At 39.5% G+C, this 19,992-nt stretch overlaps 1 protein-coding gene across 5 annotated transcripts; it reads right to left on the bottom strand.

Annotated features, from left to right (window-relative positions):
• Window positions 1–4,303: 4,303 nt before the first annotated feature.
• On the bottom strand, window positions 4,304–19,689 carry LOC127508146 (nuclear factor 7, ovary-like). 5 transcript variants are annotated; one of them, XM_051885834.1, is made up of 6 exons: window positions 19,076–19,689; window positions 18,903–18,998; window positions 18,438–18,668; window positions 18,338–18,360; window positions 18,138–18,256; window positions 4,304–5,466 (listed from the first exon to the last, which is right to left on the bottom strand). In XM_051885834.1, the coding sequence occupies exons 1-6, from the start codon at window positions 19,469–19,471 to the stop codon at window positions 4,979–4,981; spliced, it is 1,353 nt and encodes a 450-aa protein (XP_051741794.1). In that variant the 5' UTR covers window positions 19,472–19,689; the 3' UTR covers window positions 4,304–4,978. The 5 variants fall into 5 exon arrangements, with proteins under 5 accessions (XP_051741794.1, XP_051741793.1, XP_051741791.1 ...); XM_051885833.1 differs by lacking the exon at window positions 18,138–18,256 and adding an exon at window positions 5,604–5,722 and having other exon boundaries at window positions 19,076–19,688; XM_051885831.1 differs by lacking the exons at window positions 18,138–18,256; window positions 18,338–18,360 and adding exons at window positions 5,604–5,722; window positions 5,804–5,826 and having other exon boundaries at window positions 19,076–19,688.
• Window positions 19,690–19,992: the final 303 nt, after the last annotated feature.

Genomic DNA, 19,992 nt, shown 5'->3' with positions numbered 1-19,992 from the left:
GTAGTGATTGAGTTTTATGTCACGGTTGCTCTGAGACTTGCAGGTAAGATCCAAGTGCAGCTTTATTAAGGGAAATCCAAAATCGTAGTCACAGCCAGGCAAAGGGTCAAAAAAAACATAAATCCAGTCCATACAAAAATCAAGAAAACAAAACAAGACAAACTGGGTATAAATAGACACTAACAACATAAATGATGACAGCTGGGTGCAATGAAGAGATGATGAGTCCGGGACAAAGGGTCATGGGAAATGAAATTCTGAGAGTGATACAATAGTTCGGGATGGAGTGCCCTCTAGTGGTGAACCAGGGCACTCCAAACTGGTGATCGTGACAAAGAGAAAGAGAAAAGAAAAGAGACATGCAAAAACACAAGAACTACAACTGACTTCCAGCCACAGCCTTAAGCTGGGTACATACTGTATGATTTATAATAGTCTTGTACGATTGTACGAACATGATCTGCGCTGTAAGCCATGTTCACTGTGGGATCTCAGTTGTCATTAATATCAGACTGTACGGCATTAAATATCTCAAGATCTCAGCACAGGATTAAACAACTCCACAATCAGCAACAATTATTTTGGCTACCAGTGTTGGGAGTAACACATCACAAAAGTAATTATATTACAGTAATATATTACTTTTTGCTGTAACGCAGTAATATAACGCATTACTAATAAAATTTGGGTAATATTATGCATTTTAACCCAAAATTAAGTGTTGTTAGTTTTATTTTTTACCAACACCGCAAGACATTCCAGCACCAGAGAAAAAAGTCCAAGGGTAAAATAGTATGTCTAGAGACGACTACAGAACCAGCATAGGACCAGCATAGGACCAGCACTTGACCAGCATAAACCAGCTCAAACCAGCATACCAGCTTCAAAACCTACCTTAACCAGCATATGCTGGTTTTTTCAACTCCCATTATTTTCAGAGAAAAGGACAAGAACGTAACAGACAAATGCAATATTGCAAGCTATGTGCTGCACTGAGGGAACATTCAGCACTTGTAAAAACCCATGGACCGGTGCCACGCTAACACTAAGATAACCGAGAGAGCTTCAGGGTCGGAGAAGAGAAAGAATGCGCCGGATGAGTGCGCGGGAAAGACAAAGCAACTGATGCAGAAATATCAGTGAGCCGCGAGCGCACATACACGGTTTGTTTGCGCATCAATAATAATGGACTCGTGGATGCCTGATGTACAACTCCTGTATGTCACTGTAATCGTCTTTACCTTCATTACAATTGTCATTCATCAAAACTTTTTAGCGACACTGGTTTTCTTTATCTACCTGAGAGATAGTTTGCATATGCTATGTTCATAATGCGGTTGGGTGTTTTGGGCCGCCGTTCAGTCTGTATTTCACACAGCACGGCTTGGGCTGCTCCGAAACAATTGCAGAATACACAGAGAGGTGGTGATTGTTAATATTTAATTTAACATATTAATAATACAATTAATGAATTATATTAATATATTTAAATTAATTTTAAGCTATCTCAAAAATGTTATCTCCAACCCCCCTGGAGGATCACTGGCCTACACAGTCATTATGCTACACCACATCCACTGGATGTATAATGAGCAGCAATAAACTACATTTTAGCATTTTATGCCGTCATACTTCTATGGTTATTTGTTGTTGTTGTTTTTTTGTTGCCTTTTTGGAGCTTCTGGAATCCACTCCTTAGAGAAGGGGTAATGTCATGATCACCCTCTGGAGTGGCCTGGTTAGCCACTAGAGGGCACTCCACCCCGGATTATTGTCTCACTATCACAGACTCCATCTCCCATAATCCTTTGTCCCAGTCTCATCATTGTTCATTACACACAGCCGTCATCACTTATGTTATTTGTGTCTGTCTGTTTATACCCGGTTTGTTTCTGTCATCATCATGGAGGCTTTGTATTTTGTTACTTGTACTTCTGAGCATTTCTCTGGTTTTGTTTTCTTGTTTTTCTGGATGGATTTATGGGTTATGACTCTTGCCTGGCTGTGTACAACAATTCTGGATATCCAAATAAAACTGCACTTGGATCTTAAACAACTCTCAGAGCATCCATGACAACTTCTTGATGAAAAAGATATAATCATCATGTAGTGACCTGATTAACTGATCTCATTCTGAGTCTATTCTATGATTATATGGATGACATGTTATAAATTTCACATCATTGATTATAGTATTTCTGACTTTTAATGAATTTTAAATCTTGCTATATGGTTGAAAGAGCTGGGAGAATTAGGAAGTAAGCATTTGTTATTCCTGGATGGAGCTCTGACAGAGTTAGTCCATGAAGATTTGTCTGTAAGGGTAATGTTTTTACCTTACAGTCAGATCTTCATGGACTAACTCTACCCAGAGCTCCAGCTAGGGATAACTCTACTCAACATTGTTGTCTGTCAGAGCGGATCTAAACAGATCTTCCTCGCGAATACCATTGAATACCATTCAAGCAAGAAACGATACAGAAACTGAATGTAAATCTAAAACACTGCATTGTCTTCACATTAATTAAATATACATTGATTCATCATAAAGCTACAAAAGTTATTCGGTCAAGGGCAGTGAGTGAATTTCTCGGGTGTGTGTCGGACAGCAGACAGGGTTAGGAGTTGAGACCAAAAGGAGTTGTTTTCCGCAACTTGTTGCGGTTAATAACTCTTTTTAACATCACGTAAGTAACAGTCGTGTGCCCAGTCTATTCACTGCTATATGTGTTGACCTAAAACTTTGACTTTTCGCAACGTTTTGTAGTAGCCTATTAAAATCATTCATGTATCGCATTCCATTGCGATATACATATTGCCATATGTACATTTGCGATATTTCGAAAATTTCGATATATCATGCAGCCCTACTTTGAATTACCATTGTGTATGAAATGTGCTATATTAATAAAAGTGCCTTGCCTAGTAGCTTGGCTCTGGGCTGAATTCTGGAGGATCTTGGGCTCAATCATCACTCAATTAATAACTTAATTATACAATGATTATCCACTTATCATGATTATCAATGATTATCCACTTATCATGATTATCAATGATTATCCATTATCATGTTGGGAACTATAAAATTGCTATAACTTATTCAGTTTGAGTTCTATTTCAGTTATTGAGTTCACTCTTTCAGTAATAATTGAGTACAATGAACTGCCTAACGTTACTGAATGAAAACTTACTGTGAAGCTTTGAGGGTGTTGATGGACTCAATCTACTCCATCTGTGTTTTGATCACCGTTCTGAATCTGGATGAAGTCTTTGACAAAAACATGATTTTTTCAGCTTTTTGTTAAAAATGTTGCTTTTTTAATGAAACTTACCCACACTAGAGTGTTTATAAAAAAAGAATGCATGAAGCTAGAATAAAATTTATTTTTAATACAACAAAATATTCTGGGGGCCATGAAAGTTTTGTGAAATTGATCAAAAATGCAGCCGATGGCTGGGCTTAAAGTACAGAAAAAGTTAAAGTACAGTTAAAGGTATATTTCAAGTATAAAAATTGATAATAGGAACGTAGTATACTTTAAGTGCAAAAATAATCTATAAATATTTATATATGTACGATGTAAAAGTTCTTAGAAATCTTACAAGTATTCCTGCAGTTTAAAACTACTAAACTAGTAGTTTACTGAGTATACTGAGTATTTACTGAGAGTATTTTCATAAACTAAAGAATGTGCTACAAGTATTTAGTGTCCTTACTACATAAAGAATACTTAAAAATATACTTGAACTTTACTTAAGTGTACTTAATAAAATGAACTTGAAGAATACTTAAGAGATTCTCTGTAAAGCTGTTTACTCAAAGACTCAAGCAAGGGTTAACAGACCAAAACTGTCCTGTGAAATATTTCACAAATCAGAATAGTCTATTTGGGCCTCGTATCGCCCGTCTAGATGTCAGTTTCTTGTCTTATAAAGCTGATTTATCTGATGGCTTGAACTGTTCATTCATCGGCACTGCCTGTATGCCAATATTACGCAGGACAAAGACGACAGAGCACTGAGAATCAATGAAACGTGAAAAAATGTGATTGTGAAAGTTTTTACAAATCAGGTGCTATCTAAAAGAAATGATTTTGCATTGATATGGATGTGTGTTTTTGTTAATAGCCTTTAAATGTGAAGGCCTATTTTGTACTTTCCTGACTAGAGGACTGGGTTAACTGTGAAAAACTTCTCTAACAGGTGAAGATGACACTGGTTTCAGTCTTCCAGTGTCCGACTGTTGAAGATATCTGCATTATTGAATTAAGAGTCACTATGAAACACATTATGAAAATGATACTGAAATCACATAATATTTATTTAAAGAAAAAACATAGTTCAAGGGATTATCAATATTAGTCAATCTTTGTCAGAGATTTTAGTGAGTCATTTGTTCTGAGAATCAGATTTATGAACAGCTGAATCAAGTATTTCTATATTAAGTGTTTATAATTTATTCAACATTGTTGTGGATCAGCAAGAACCTTTTACATCCATTTACTTCAATTTACAAATGATCATTTCACCTCTAGAACTGAAATTATTATTCATTTAGTCTCATAATGAAAATGCTGAATTTACTGCTTCAGTGATTTGATGTAATACAAGAAAAACATTATGATATTATATATAATTATGATGTGAAAAGTTCTGAAATGAACAAACACACACACTTGACGGTAATCATCAGGTAAATGTCAATTAGTCTGAAAACATGAATGCTAAAATGCTTTCTAATCAGTCTAATTGTGTGAGGTGGAATATAAATGAAAACTTCTTGTTTATTGATCTGTTGTATTAAAGCAATAGGAGAGTGTGGGTGTTGCTGTAGTGCTGGATATCAGTCATGTGATCATCACGGCCCAATCACAGCCACCGTACTGATATTCAGATCAACAGCACTCTTACTCGTGTGATCTGGATTAAATATTGGAAACATGTGGAAAAGGAAGATCCAGACCTACAGGAGTAACGTTTACTGACTATTGACCGCTAAGATCCTCAGAGATCCATCATGACACCAGAAGTATGGAAAGAGTGTGTGAGTGAAGGTGGTTGTGAATGTGTGTAGATGTGTGTTAGTTACAGGATCAGAGAATGACACCGTTCCTCCATCATAGTCCAGATTCACTCTCACATGATCAAGATTCTGATTAACAAATAAACCAGACGGTGAAAACGCATTGTTTGACACACTCCAGACAGTGTCAGAGAAATCCTCTCCCTTCCTCTGGGTTGTTGCTGTAGTTACTCCAAGTTCCCAGTCTGTATTCTGTTTAACCTCCACATCCCAGCAGTGTGTTCCTGAGTTAAACCCCTCTGAACCCAGAACACCGTAATGGCAGGTAAATCTCTCTGGATTATGAGGAAGAGGATGATTTTTCCCACTGAATCTCACACTGGTCAGATCATCAGACAGGACGAGACGTGGATCAGCAGTGTTTGGATCCAGAATCACAGGAGCTGATGAGACACAATCAACAGATGCTTTTATTCTGATGTTCATATAATGATCAAGAGTGATCTATCTCTCTATCTAGCATCTTTAACTCTCCACCCATCCATCATTTCCAGCTCAGATCTTCTGCAGTCAGACTCACTGTTTTGGACAATGTCCTGCATCTTCTTCCAGACTCTGAACGGCAGGTTGCCCAAGTAACGTGGCACATGAATCAAAGCTCCAGAAGCCATCTGTGGATCCGGCTGTGAGCTCTGGACTCTGAAAGAACATTCAGGAGTCAGAACTACAGTGGCTTTGGATCAGAACCAGAGAGACCAGAGACAGGAGCAGATCACTCACCTTTCCTTTGAGACTGGAAACTCCTGCAGAACAAACACACCATTTATCATCAAGAACTCAATCAATGAACCAATGATCAACCAATGATCTGAAATCAGACCTTCAGAAAGCAGACGTCATTGGCTTTCATCATCTCCTCCATGTCTTTGATTGTGTGTGAAAGAGCTGAGATGTGTCTGTTCATCTCCTCCAGCTTCTCCTTCATCATCTGCTCCTTCTGCTCCTCTTCCTCCCTCAGTGCAGTGATTGTAGCTTCTTCTTCATCTCTGAGAAACTGATGAAGCTTCTCAAACTGCTGTTTAATCTGACACTCTGTGTGCTCAGCTTGAGACTGAAATCAAGAAATACAGAAATACAGAAATAATAAACTGGAATCCATTATATTAAATATATCAGATCATAAGTGTATATAGTGATCCTACAGCTGTAATGAAAATGACTCTGATTCTGTTTCCTCACCTTGATGTGTTGAACTGTTTTCTCAAACTCTTCTTTCATTTCTTCATTGTGTTGAAGTTTTTCTTGTAAGGACTTCAGTGCTGTATTGAGCTCCTCCTAGAATTGAACAAAAATAATATACGATCATATGATGCTGTGCAAAAGTATTTGCACCCATCCTGATTTCTTCTGTTTTTGTGAACATCTCAAACTAAACCGATTCAAAAATTAAAACCTACCATAAAACAATGTTATTTATTGAAGCATATTGACGTATTTGCCTCCATATAGTAACTAATTCCTCAAATCTATGGAACTGTGTTTATAATGTGGTTCAGTTGAACCAAACACAACCAGTCCTGATCACTGCAGCCCTGTTCAATCAAATCAACAGTTAAAGGATTAGTCCACTTTCAAATAAACTTTTCCTGATAATTTATTCACCCCCATGTCATCCAAGATGTTCATGTCTTTCTTTCTTCAGTTGAAAAGAAATGAAGGTTTTTGATGAAAACATTCCAGGATTATTCTCCTTATAATGGACTTCAATGGCCTCCAGACGGTTGAAGGTCAAAATTACAGTTTCAGTGCAGCTTCAAAGGGCTTTAAACGATACCATACGAGGAATAAGGGTCTTATCTAGAGAAACGATCAGTCATTTTCGAAAAAAAATGTAAATGTATGCGCTTTATATAAACAAATGATCGCCTTCCAAGTGCTTTCGCCAAAACCATACTTTCGTATTCTTCAAAAAGCTTATGCTGTATGTCCTACACCTTCCCTATTCTACTTACAGAACAAACGCAGCACCAGTTCCATTTTTTCCGTAAGTAGAATAGGGAAGGTGTAGGACATACAGCATAAGCTTTTTGAAGAATACGAAAGTATGGTTTTGGCGAAAGCACTTGGAAGGCGATCATTTGTTTATATAAAGCATATACATTTACATTTTTTTCGAAAATGACCGATCGTTTCGCTAGATAAGACCCTTATTCCTCGTCTGGTATTGTTTAAAGCTCTTTGAAGCTTTAACCGTTTGGAGGCCATTGAAGTCCACTATAAGGAAAATAATCCTGGAATGTTTTCATCAAAAACCTTAATTTCTTTTCGACTGAAGAAAGAAAGACATGAACATCTTGGATGACATGGGGGTGAGTAAATTACCAGGAAATTTTTATTTGAAAGTGAACTAATCCTTTAAATAGGACGTTTTCAACAGCATGAAGTTGGTTAAAAGGTTTTAAACAGTAACACACTATGACAAAGGGGAAAGTAACACCAGAAATAATGAAGGTGATTGAAATACATCCATCTTCACAGACATTTCAAAGGCTCTTGGACTCAAAGAACTGCAGTGAGAGCCATTATCTCCAAATGGAAAACACTCGGCACAGTATCAAACCTTCAAAGAAGATACTCATCCAAGAAGTCAAAAAAGAGCCAAGAACAACACTGAAGGAACTGCATTTCTTCTATTTTCTGCTTTTCAGAAAATCGTAAAGGAGGATCTCTGATCTTCAGTTGAAGCTCAAACATCAAGACAATGATTCAAAGCACAGGAGTAAATCCACCTCTGAAAGGCTCAAAAAAGCACAGTTAAAGTTTTGGAGTGTCCTCATCAAAGTCCTGACTTGAACCCAATTGAGATGATGTGGCAGGACCTTAAACAGGCAGTTAATGCTTTAAAACCCTCCAATATGGCTGAACTAAAGCTGTTCTGCAAAGAAAAGTGGGTTAAAATCCACCACAGCGCTGTGAAAGACTGATCTCCAGTTATCACAAGTGTTCAGCTGCAGTTATTGCAGTTATTGCATTGGTGATTGCATGGGTGATAGGTGTTGAATCATTTTATATGAACATCTAAAACTATTTAATATGAGACACACAAACAAAAGAAATCAGCAAATATTTTTTCACAGCACAGTGTAGGTCATGTGCAGTGTTGGGGGTAACGCATTACAACGTGAGTTACGTAATCTTTTTTTTTTTCATGTAACTAATGAAGTAATGCTTTACTTTTAAATTTGCAACAAAATGTGTTACTTTTTCAAATAAATAACACAAGTTACTTTGTTTCCTAGGTATTGACTGACAGCTCTCCTGCCCCCATGTTGAGAGAAATCAGGAGTAATGCTGCCTTCACGTGCTATAAATCCCCACTTCTGAAGTTGTGATTATGTAACACATTACATTCCATAACAAGTAACACAATTAGTTACTTTTTTAGGGAGCAGGAACATCGCTGGAGGGGTGGAAGTTTGTGATGTTTCTAGGAGCCTCCGTGATTTCATCTGAGGGGGAACCGGTGATGACCAGTAAATACTACCTATCACTGTTTTCCATGTTCCTGGAGTTTGTGTAAGTATATGTAAACTGTGTGTTTACATGGCTTTTAAAAACATTGGGTGTCAGTGTTTCGTATGGCATGCGTTCAGCCAATCAACATACACTTACGACACTGGTAGTTCATATTGAGCTGGGTTAGACACTACTCTGAAGTAGGAGCTAATTTAGTCTTCCCAAAAGCATTCCTAAAACTAAAATCGTTCAAAGTTCCTGCAGTGTGGACATACCCCAAAGCAGGTACTTCCACCAATAGTACTAGTAATAGTACCATTAGATATTCAGCAGTGTTTTTGATCTGCCTGCACTGACACTCTTGTATGTGAACAGAACTGAGCTGGACGATGACATCAGAGCTGCTGTATAGATAAATAAACTCAATTAATAATTAATGATTTTTACAACGGAATGAATCAGTAGTGATTTTACTTAAGCTGGACAATGACACCATTTTCTTCTGGAGCTGCTGTGCAGCCAAATTTATTTGTCGCTTATCACTGTAAAGCTACTTTGACACAATCTGCATTGTAAAAAGCGCTATATAAATAAAGGTGACTTGACTTGAATAGGACAGGAACTATGAAAATGTTCCTCTGGTGCAAAAACCCCTAATGTGATATCTGTGTTTATGACTAAGTATTCTGTATATGTGTAACAAGACACTTGTCTTACCTTATATGATGGAACAACTTCACTGATGGGTCTGACTGTGTGATTGACGTGTTTCTGTGAAGTAAAGCATTCTACACACACAGGCTGTTTGTCCTCCAGACAGAAGAGTTTGAGTTTCTCACTGTGTAAACTGCAGATCTCCTCAGATCCTGATGAATTCCTCTCATTTCTCTCCTTCAGGAACAACTCACACAAGTTTTTTAATGCCAGATTGACTGGAGGTTTGCTTTTTAAGGATCTTCTCCTGCAGACAGGACACTTCTGAGTTTTCTTGATTCTCCAGAACTGTTGAAGACACTCTTTACAGAAACTGTGACTACATGATAGAAGAACAGGAGCCTTGAAGATTTCATGACATACAGGACAAATATAATCATCTTCAGCTGCTGAAGCCATTTTCACTGTTTGAGCTCCTGCAATCTAAACTTTACTTTCACTTCCTGAACGACGATTTCAAAAATAAATATCCACGAGATTCACAAAGATCTGCTGTCTGTTTAGAAACAAATGTCTCAAAAATTCTCCACTGATTCTTTATTGCTTTTGTCGAGACGCAAGTCAGTTTGACAGGAAGGTGAAATGAGTCAGTCTCTTCCTGGTAGGTATTGTAAGAGGATAAAGTTTATGATCATGTGGTTCAAACAGGTCCATTTCAGGATTTATTCAGGTTAAATATTAACAAAATGTAATAGCATCGACAGTCCCTCAAGTATAATGCTAGAAAACATTTGATCAAAAAGAACACAAGATCACATATATTGATAATAGATACCTTTAAAGCCTTTTGTTTTTGTGTTTTATTTATTGCTCTTCACTGCTGGTGTTGATATGTGTCACACTCAGAGTATTAATGTAACATTTATGTAGCCCTCTCTCTCTCTCCGCGTGTCTTTAGCACCGCCGCTGCTACTCTGCGCTGTGTTGTGTATGTTCGTGGGATGAATTCATTAAAGAATCCCTTCTTTCTCGTTTATTTAATTCTGACATAATATTCAACCACAGATGTGTTTCATGACTTTTCTCTCTGTAAAATTACCCACACAGCAAAAGTATTCCGTGGCAGATCGGCCGCGGAGGTATCGCGGCTTCCAGAACGTATCCGCGAACGGACCCGTATCGGCGTCCACTTGCGCTCAGTGACGGATCTGCAAAGAAGGCGGATCGCGGACCCGCCCGTGGCTCCGCGCCGCATCCACTCCGCATCCACTCCGCATCCGCGATTAAAACCTTACCTCCGCAGCAGGTCCGTTTGGGACCCGCAAATTGATACAACTGTTACAGTAAAGGCGCATGCACGTCCACGGATCCGACATGGGTCCGCTCAGGATCCGCTGATTGACAGTAGAATTTACGGCGCTGCCCGGAGGTGGAGCTGATCCTCTGGGCGGCACCAAAACGAATGTGACAGTCACGCGGGTTTGGCGACTTGAATGCGGATCCGCCTAGGAGTCTCCTGCTGTGTGGGTAAGTATCGGCAATTAGCTAGGTAGCAATTGATAGGCTATTCATCAAGAATCGCTAAATCGGACTAATTTGGACAGTCACGCTATATGTGTGTTGTTTTAATGAGCGAATTTTAAGGCTTTGAAATTAATTAAGTGTGTAAGGGGTCAGTGTATCTTTTGGTCATTCGTTTTTTGATTTAATACAGAAATTGGAAAATGAAAAAACGGCACCATTTTCGTTTTTTTTATTTTTTTCAAACAAAAGGAAAAACAAGAATTCAGCTTTTCGTTCAGGGGTAGAAAATGAATCAACAACTTGAATATTTGATCTCTACATGTGGGCGGGAATGAAACACTCCTTTCCGCTGATTGGTCGACCAAACATTAAACAGTGCCGTCAACGGTTCTTCCGCAGTTCAGCGCAGCAGAATAACAGTCCTTCGCTGCTGTGGATTCTTAACGCGTTTATTGCAACTACATTCAATCTCTTTCTCGTCAAACAGCCAGACTAACGAATGCCTTGACACAAACCATACTGAAGCAGAGCCTAGACAAGGCTTTCTTTTGCATGTCCATAAATTTGGCAACCTACGCGTGTATATCTCAGAAATATTATCATCATACTAGTTTATCTCACCTGATGCCCTGTGCCTTGTTATGGGTGATTTTAATTATAGTAACTGCAATAAAACACTAAGCCACTTGCATCAGTACATCACTTGTAATACTCGTGGAAATAAGACTCTTGACTTATGTTACAGATCCATACGGGGAGTGTACAGATTTTGCGTTTCCCAAAAGCATTGTTAGCCAACTATGGTCGTAAGTCCCATTGAACTTTATTGGTAATGACGGAACTTGCGACCATAGTTCGCTTTGGGAAACGCACCTCTGGGCCGAAGTACGCTTACGTTATATACGATGCAACTTTTTGAATGGAAGAAAACAGGAAGAATGGAAGGAAGAACAGGAAGCGGTATCTTAACGCTCTTTCGTTAAGATACTGCCTAATATATATATGTTAGTAATAAAGATGTTTGCCGTCATAATGATGACAGTAGCGCACACAAAAGTAGTAACTGTTCCATGCTCAGGCACGGTTAGCGCTCACACTGCATGCCAACCGCAAATTTGGAAACATGCCACAGTTGTTCCTGTGGCAAAATGTAGGACCCCAAAGGTTTTAAATGATTTCAGACTAGTAGCCCTCACCTCACTGGTGATGAAAACATTTGAGAAAATTGTGAGAGTGGAAATATTGAAGCATGTAGAAGATAAGTTCGATTTTTTAAGTTTGCGTATAGGGCAGGGATGTCATAACTACTCTTGTGCATTTAGTAGCTCAACATTTGGAAACAAGGGCGCGGCTGGCTTTTATTGATTTCTCATGTGCGTTCAACACAATTAGGCCACATGTGTTAGCTGAAAAGTTATTTAACCTGGATCTTAATTTGGTAAGGTGGATAGTAGATTTTTTTATCAAACAAGACTCAGTGTGTGCGAGTCAATGGTTTGCTATCTTCTAAGTTATGTTCCTCTACAGTAGGGGTCGGCAAGTAAGTTTGGCATCGGGCCCAAAAAAGTTTTCGCCACTAGATGGTGGGCCAGAACATAGTCAAAGAATAATTTAAATTAATTGATGAAAAATGCAACTAGAATTGCCTGTGAAAGACTGTTACAGTGTCTTTTGTAACTGGTAAGCTGTTACTCTGTGTTAAATCCTGTAGTAGAACAGTCATTAACAAAAAGCCATTTTACATTTTTTACCGGGTTTTACACTGGATAAATTAATAAAGCAGAGTAGTGACACAAAACCTGGCAAGCATCTTCATTAACCAACTTGCAACACAGACCGCCTTACTAAAACACACATATGTGTTTGAGTCATGCTCTTAACCAACTATGTTTTATTTCCTCTTTCCATATTGTGAATAATTTTTTTGTTACACAATGGAACCTAACTTATTGTAACAATTATTTGACGTAGCCTACAAAGCCAGTGTGTCTTATCTGCAATGAAGTTGTCGCTGTTTGCAAAGAATATAACACCGTGTCTACACCAGACGTGACGCGACACAACAAATTCCTGACAGTAAATGGATTCCCCGTTCTATTTCTAACGTAGTCCAAGTGCGGTGATAATATTAGACTGCACCACGAGACGAAGATCTATTTCAGAACCAGCCGCTATCAAATTGGCGGGCCTGTTCCCGACCACTGCTCTACAGGTTCCCCTCAAAGGTGCGTTCTTTCCCCTCTGCTTTTTATTTTATATACTAATGATTGCAGTAACACATTTGACAATATACTGAAGTCCACAGATGACACTGTCATTGTGAGCCTCCTAGCAAATGAGGAGACATCTCATGGACCTGTGGTGGAGGATTTTGTTTCTTGGTGTGCAAATTGTGGTCTAAATTTAAAAAGATGGGTATAGATATCTGGGTACACTGATTGACAATAAATTAAACTTTGATGATTATACTGATGCCATCTGTAAAAAGGTTCAACAATGTTTGTTTTTCTTAAGGAAAATTAATTCTTTTAAAGTATGTAAAGTGTTAATGACACTTTCATGTAATGTGATTTATCTTACACATATTGTCCTCCTACTGTTTTACTGGCCTCTTTCCCCTGTTCAACATACCTTCTAATGTTCATTCATGTTTGGTTACACGTCCTATTGTTTGGATTAGAACAGGAATAAACCACTCCTTCCAATCCAATCAAAATTTGGAGCTCAGTCAGATCGATTAAGGTGTTTACACAAAGGCTTTTCAGTCTGATTGAGCCTTAAAATGATTACTAATGAAATATTTGGTTGCATGTACACGTAATGAAACCACATTAGTTGAACATGATTACTTAAATTTTACATGTATGAACTTGTCGCAACTAAATAAGCTCATTTGAAATTCAAGACTCAATGCTGTTCTCTCTGTGGCCTCTGCCATGTTTATTATTGTCGACTGTCATGATGTAATGAAGCCATTTTGGCAAGTCAGTTGCTCAATTTGACCCCAATTTAATACTTTTAATACCATTTTTAAGCCAGGATTAGGCCTTAGTTTAATTAGGATATTTAAGTAACATTTATAAATATGCCTTAGAAAAAAACATTACTGGTGTGAAAACATTACTGGTCTTAAAAACAAAACATGACTTAATTTAAGATATGTTTTGTAGTAACGGCTGAATCAAGTATTTCTATACTAAGCATTCATATTTTATTAACACTTTTGTGGATTATTTCAACAAACAAATGATCATTTAACCTCTATAACTGAAATAAACATTCATTTACAACAAAACTGAAATTTTTTCATGTATAAAATTAACTGGTTAAGTGACTAGAACGATAAAATTATATTTGATTAACATGGGAAAATTAGAGCCACACTTGACTGAAATAATCAGTTAAATGGTAATTTGCCTGAAAACATGAATGCTAAAATGCTTTCTAATCAGTCTAATTGTGTGAAGTGGAATATAAATGAAAACTTCTTGTTTATTGATCTGTTGTATTAAAGCAATATGAGAGTGTGGGTGTTGCTGTAGTGCTGGATATCAGTCATGTGATCATCACGGCCCAATCACAGCCACTGTACTGATATTCAGATCAACAGCACTCTTACTCATGTGATCTGCAATAAATATTGGAAACATGATGAAATCTGGAAGATCCAGATCTACAGGAGTAACGTTTACTGACTATTTCCCGCTAAGATCCTCAGAGAGTCACCATAACAACTGAAGAATGGAAAGAGTGTGTGAGTGAAGGTGGTTGTGAATGTGTGTAGATGTGTGTTAGTTACAGGATCAGAGAATGACACCGTTCCTCTGTCATAGTCCAGATTCACTCTCACACGATCAAGCTTCTGATTAACACAAAATTCATTCATAGATGATTCACACTCTCCATCCTCATCATAACTCACACTCCAGACATCAGTGTCAAAGAAATCACGTCCCTTCCTCTGGTTTGATGCTGAAGTTACTCCAACAGTCCACCATGAACCCTCTTTAACCTCCACATCCCAGCAGTGCGTTCCTGAGTTAAATCCCTCTGAACCCAGAACATAGAGATGCTGGTCAAATCTCTCTGGATTATCAGGAACAGGTTGATTTATCCTGCTGTATCTCACACTGGTCAGATCATCAGACAGGACGAGACGTGGATGAGCCGTGTTTGGATCCAGAATGACAGGAGCTGATGAGACACAATCAACAGATGCTTTTATTCTGATGTTCATTAAATGATCAAGAGTGAACCAACACAGATTATTATGAATTGACACGCGTCCTGTTTATCAAACACATCAGACATTTTCCTCTGATCACTGTCAGTGCTGTTCTATTTCACTGTTTCAGACCACCAGAGACGGTCGAACGTAGTGGAAGCAGTTGTGTTTCATGAGCCATATCGAGAATCCCGTATTAATTTGTCACCTGCAACCTTGACCAGTGATGTGTCGGAAGCTATATCCGTTCCATTCACGTCATGGTCAGTCTCTTTGTCATTCTTGCAAAGAGATCTCAGTTGAGCTTGCACAGCTTTTTTGGTGAGAGTCAGATACATCCTCAGAGTCAGATACATTGGCCCATCAAGTAGCTGGGCTTGCAAACACAGTTCAGTGCATTAAAGTTTTATTATCTATACCCCCTACTCATCGGAGTGTGAGCGAGGGAACAAGGGCATATGTATCGGCTTCTCCTTTTCCCAGGTGTGAGTTGACATCCAGTTTTTCCAGAGGGGAACCAGACACCTTGTCTCTTTCGGCCTCTGACTCATTAGATAAGGATGAGCAGGATTATTATTCAGATTCTCAGCAAGAGGATTTCCTAATGCCAAGCTGTCCTAACTTTACAGATGTTGTTTCTTCTGTGTTTCAGTCCGCTTCCTCATCCAGACCAGATTTGCGTGGCTCGCACGCTAGCAGCAATGGCTGAGGCCTGGGAAAATTGCCTTGGTAACATGCCTCCAGTTGAACCATGAATTTCTTCACTGGTAGTATCACCAGATGAAGCCCTTAGACAGATTCTTCACTGTCCTAGCCCGGAGTGTAGATGCACGGATGATCTGTTGGTCAGGATTTAAAACACCGTCTCAGGCTTGAGTCGTGTAGGGAATTCCATGGCTCATCTTCTGTTAGTGCTTCACTCTACTATGAGCATTAACCCACCGAACAATACCACATCAGAGTTGCTTGATGCTTCCTTGCAGGCTTTGGGTTCAATTGCTTTCTCTAGCGGAAAGGCTCTTGAGCTTATTACACAAGCTAGGGGGCAGGTTTGGCTAGCACAGTCTAAACTCTCAGAGGCTTGCTGTAACAATCTTCATCAGCTACCACTGGTACCTTCACAAGGTTTTGGTCCAGCTGCTCAAGAAGCTCTTGAGCGCATGGTTCGTGCAGTGGAGTCTCGTTCCCAGCACTGTAAATTATTATGGGCCATCCATACAGCGAATGCCTGTTAATCACACAAATCCGCTCCAACACAGGCAGGGACAGTCTTACAGTCCTGCACAGCAGACTGCTCGACCTGGTCCTGACTCAAGAAGCGAGGCATTGGTCCATGGTCTGTGATGGGACACTTTACAGCTTCTCAACTACAGCTTTGGAGAGGGATTACAGACAACAAGTGGCTCTTCGACACACTCGAGAAGGGCTACTGTCTTCAGTTCCGTCACAGCCTCCCATTATGCACACGTACTCAGTCCACAGTGGTTTGGAACCCTCGTCAAGCTCTTGCTCTATCTCTCGAGGTCCTGAGGCTACTGGAAAAGGGTGCAATAGAGTTAGTAACCCCCAAATCCACCCAGGGGGGATTTCATTCAAAATACTTCTTCGTTCGAAAGAAAGATTGAAGTTTCAGGCCCATCTTGGATCTCAGGCACCTGAACAGGAGTCTCAAACACCTTCCTTTGCACATGCTGCATGTCATAGATGTCCTACAAGCAATTGAACATGGCATGTGGTTTACTTCTGTGGACCTGAAGGATGCATATTTCCACATCTCCATTGCACCTCATCACAGAAGGTTTTTTCAGTTCACGTTCCAGGGCAGGATACACCAATATTGTGTCCTACCATTTGGCCTCTCCCTCTTGCCCCTTGTATTCACACGATGTGTCTAAGTAGCATTAAAACCTCTACAATGTGAGGGCATGTTGATTCTCCCATACCTGGATGACTGGTTGCTTTGTGCCAGATCACCGCAACAAGCGGCCAACAACACACAGCGCCTACTAAAGCATGTCACTGCCTTAGGACTGAGGGTAAACCTACAGAAGAGCTGCCTCACTCCATGCCAGTCAATATGCTTTCTAGATGTAATCTAGATGTCTAGATTACATCTAGACTCCAGAGGGATGAGGGCCACCCTCACAGCACCCTCACAGCATGCAGGAGGAAGGCTATACGGGGAGCTATACTTCGACGCAAGCTACCTTATTTCCATGTTCGACGCAAACTATCTTATCTCAGCTTCCTGTGGCTAGTGGGCCTTCTCACGGCAGCTTCATTGGCCATTCAATTAGGGCTTTTACACCTTCGCCTATTTCAGCGCTGGTTGATAGCCAGACGGTTGTCAGCAGTCCACAACCGACACACCGCGGTTTGGGTGACAGCCAGTTGTTCTGTCTCCCTGAGGCTTTGGAGACAGGAACGATTTCTGCAAAGGGGCGGACCAATGGGAGTGGTTACAACAGATGCGTCCCTCACCGGATAGGGAGGACTGTGGCAACATCAGGGTGTACGAGGCAGCTGGACCCTGCAGCAGAGGACATCTCACATAAATGTCTTGGAGCTGTGGGCAGTGCTTCTTACCCTAAGACACTTCAGACAGTTATTCCGCTGGCCAGCAAGGCCGTGGTTCAGTCTGCTGTTGGCAGTTACGACTGGTCCCCCACAACCATTGCCAGTTCGGAAGGACCTTGCACATTCACAAAATTTAATAGAATCAATGTGGCCCCCATTCCTTTGGTCAGTTCTGCTGTATTATCGGACAGCATTTAGGTGGGTGTAGTCCTCGTGACTTGGTTGTATTCGTCTTCCACTATGTTCGACTGTCTCATTTCACTCGGACTGAGAGATTGACTTCAGAGACTGACCGTGACATGAACGGAATGGATATAGCTTCTGACACGTCACTGGTCAAACTGTAAGTGATCTTCAGCAGCATCTGATCATCTTCATTTTATTGTAGTCGGTGGGTTCATTTTATTGTAGCATCTTATAGTCTGTGTATTGCTTTAAAATAGTTTATTCTTACTGTCTGTTGTGTTTGACTGATTAAATTAATAATAATAATAATAATATGAGACTAAGTTTTCTTATTGTAACTCCTCCAAACAAGCTTCAGTTTGTGTCATGAAGCATCTTTAACTCTCCACCCATCCATCATTTCCAGTTCAGATCTTCTGCAGTCAGACTCACTGTTTTGGACGATGTCCTGCATCTTCTTCCAGACTCTGAACGGCAGGTTGCCCAAGTAACGTGGCACATGAATCAAAGCTCCAGAAGCCATCTGTGGACCCGGCTGTGAGCTCTGGACTCTGGAAGAACATTCAGGAGTCAGAACTGCAGTGGCTTTGGATCAGAACCAGAGAGACCAGAGACAGGAGCAGATCACTCACCTTTCCATTGAGACTGGAAACTCCTGCAGAACAAACACACCATTTATCATCAAGAACTCAATCAATGAACCAATGATCAACCAATGATCTGAAATCAGACCTTCAGAAAGCAGACGTCATTGGCTTTCATCATCTCCTCCATGTCTTTGATTGTGTGTGAAAGAGCTGAGATGTGTCTGTTCATCTCCTCCAGCTTCTCCTTCATCATCTGCTCCTTCTGCTCCTCTTCTTCCCTCAGTGCAGTGATTGTAGCTTCTTCTTCATCTCTGAGAAACTGATGAAGCTTCTCAAACTGCTGTTTAATCTGACGCTCTGTGTGCTCAGCTTGAGACTGAAATCAGATCACATTCACTTCAATCATCTCAATCGACACACATCAACACTTCACATCATTAATACCAGAGATAAACTCAGATACTGACATATAACGGATCCAGAAGCAGATTGATGCTCGACATTTACAGAAATAATAAACTGGAATCCATTATATTAAATATATCAGATCATAACTGTATATAGTGATCCTACAGCTGTAATGAAAATGACTCTGATTCTGTTTCCTCACCTTGATGTGTTGAACTGTTTTCTCAAACTCTCCTTTCATTTCTTCATTGTGTTGAAGTTTCTTCTGTAAGGACTTCAGTGCTGTATTGAGATCCTCCTAGAATAGAACAAAAACACAGAAAATACATAAAGTAATTATCCCTTTACATGTGAAACAAGACACATTTGTCTTACCTTATATAATGAAACGACTTCACTGATGGTTCTGAATTTATGATTGTCGTGTTTTTGTGAATTCATACACTCTAAACACACAGGCTGTTTGTCCTCCAGACAGAAGAGTTTGAGTTTCTCACTGTGTAAACTGCAGATCTCCTCAGATCCTGATGAACGCCTCTCATTTCTCTCCTTCAGGAACGACTCACACAAGTTTTTTAATGCAAGATTAGCAGGAGGTTCAGTTTTTGAGGATCTTCTCCTGCAGACAGGACACTCCTGAGTTTTCTTGGTTCTCCAGAACTGTTGAAGACACTCTTTACAGACACTGTGACTACATGATAGAAGAACAGGAGCCTTGAAGATTTCTTGACATACAGGACAAATATAATCATCTTCAGCTGCTGAAGCCATTTTCACTGTTTGAGCTCCAGCGATATAAACTTTACTTTAACTTCCTGAACGACAGTTTCAGAAATAACCACGAGAATCACAAAGATCTGCTGTCTGTTTAGAAACAAATGTCTCAAAAATTCTCTTAAGCATTTTTCTTCATTCTCCACTGATTGCTGATTCTTTATTGGTTTTGTTGAGACTTGGGTCAGCTTGACAGAAATGTGGAAATGAGTCAGTCTCTTCTTGGTTAGTGTTGTAAGAGGGTGGAGTTTCTGATCAGCTTTGGGTGTGTTCAAACAATATCAGGATTTCTTCAGGTTAAATTTTAACAAAATGCATTCAAAATTAAATGGCATTGTGTTTTACAAAAACTGTTTCATGAAATTGAAAACTGAGTCGAAGGCAGAGAATTAGTGTGTGGTTTTGCAGATTTGGTTTGTGGTTCTGGTGTGTGAGTGTCAGCTTTCAGAAATTGATTTTGTGTGTAAGCAGTTTAAAAAAAAAAAACTGTAATTACTTCTATGAGCTCATTGTTTCTA

Source organism: Ctenopharyngodon idella, chromosome 3 (genome assembly GCF_019924925.1).
Source record: "Ctenopharyngodon idella isolate HZGC_01 chromosome 3, HZGC01, whole genome shotgun sequence".
Classification (NCBI taxonomy): Eukaryota; Metazoa; Chordata; class Actinopteri; order Cypriniformes; family Xenocyprididae; genus Ctenopharyngodon; species Ctenopharyngodon idella.
The sequence above is the reverse complement of the archived record's forward strand: the minus strand, read 5'-3'. Positions and strand labels throughout refer to the sequence as shown.

Bases quoted from the DNA above. Each gene is read 5' to 3' on its own strand.
- LOC127508146 (XM_051885830.1), bottom strand. From the start codon at position 19,471: ATGGCTTCAGCAGCTGAAGATGATTATATTTGTCCTGTATGTCAAGAA. The intron at 18,999-19,075 runs GTAAGACAAATG...GTTCTATTCTAG, and splicing joins AAGTCGTTTCATTATATAAG to GAGGATCTCAATACAGCACT. The intron at 18,257-18,337 runs GTGAGTGATCTG...ATGTTCTTCCAG, and splicing joins TTTCCAGTCTCAATGGAAAG to AGTCCAGAGCTCACAGCCGG.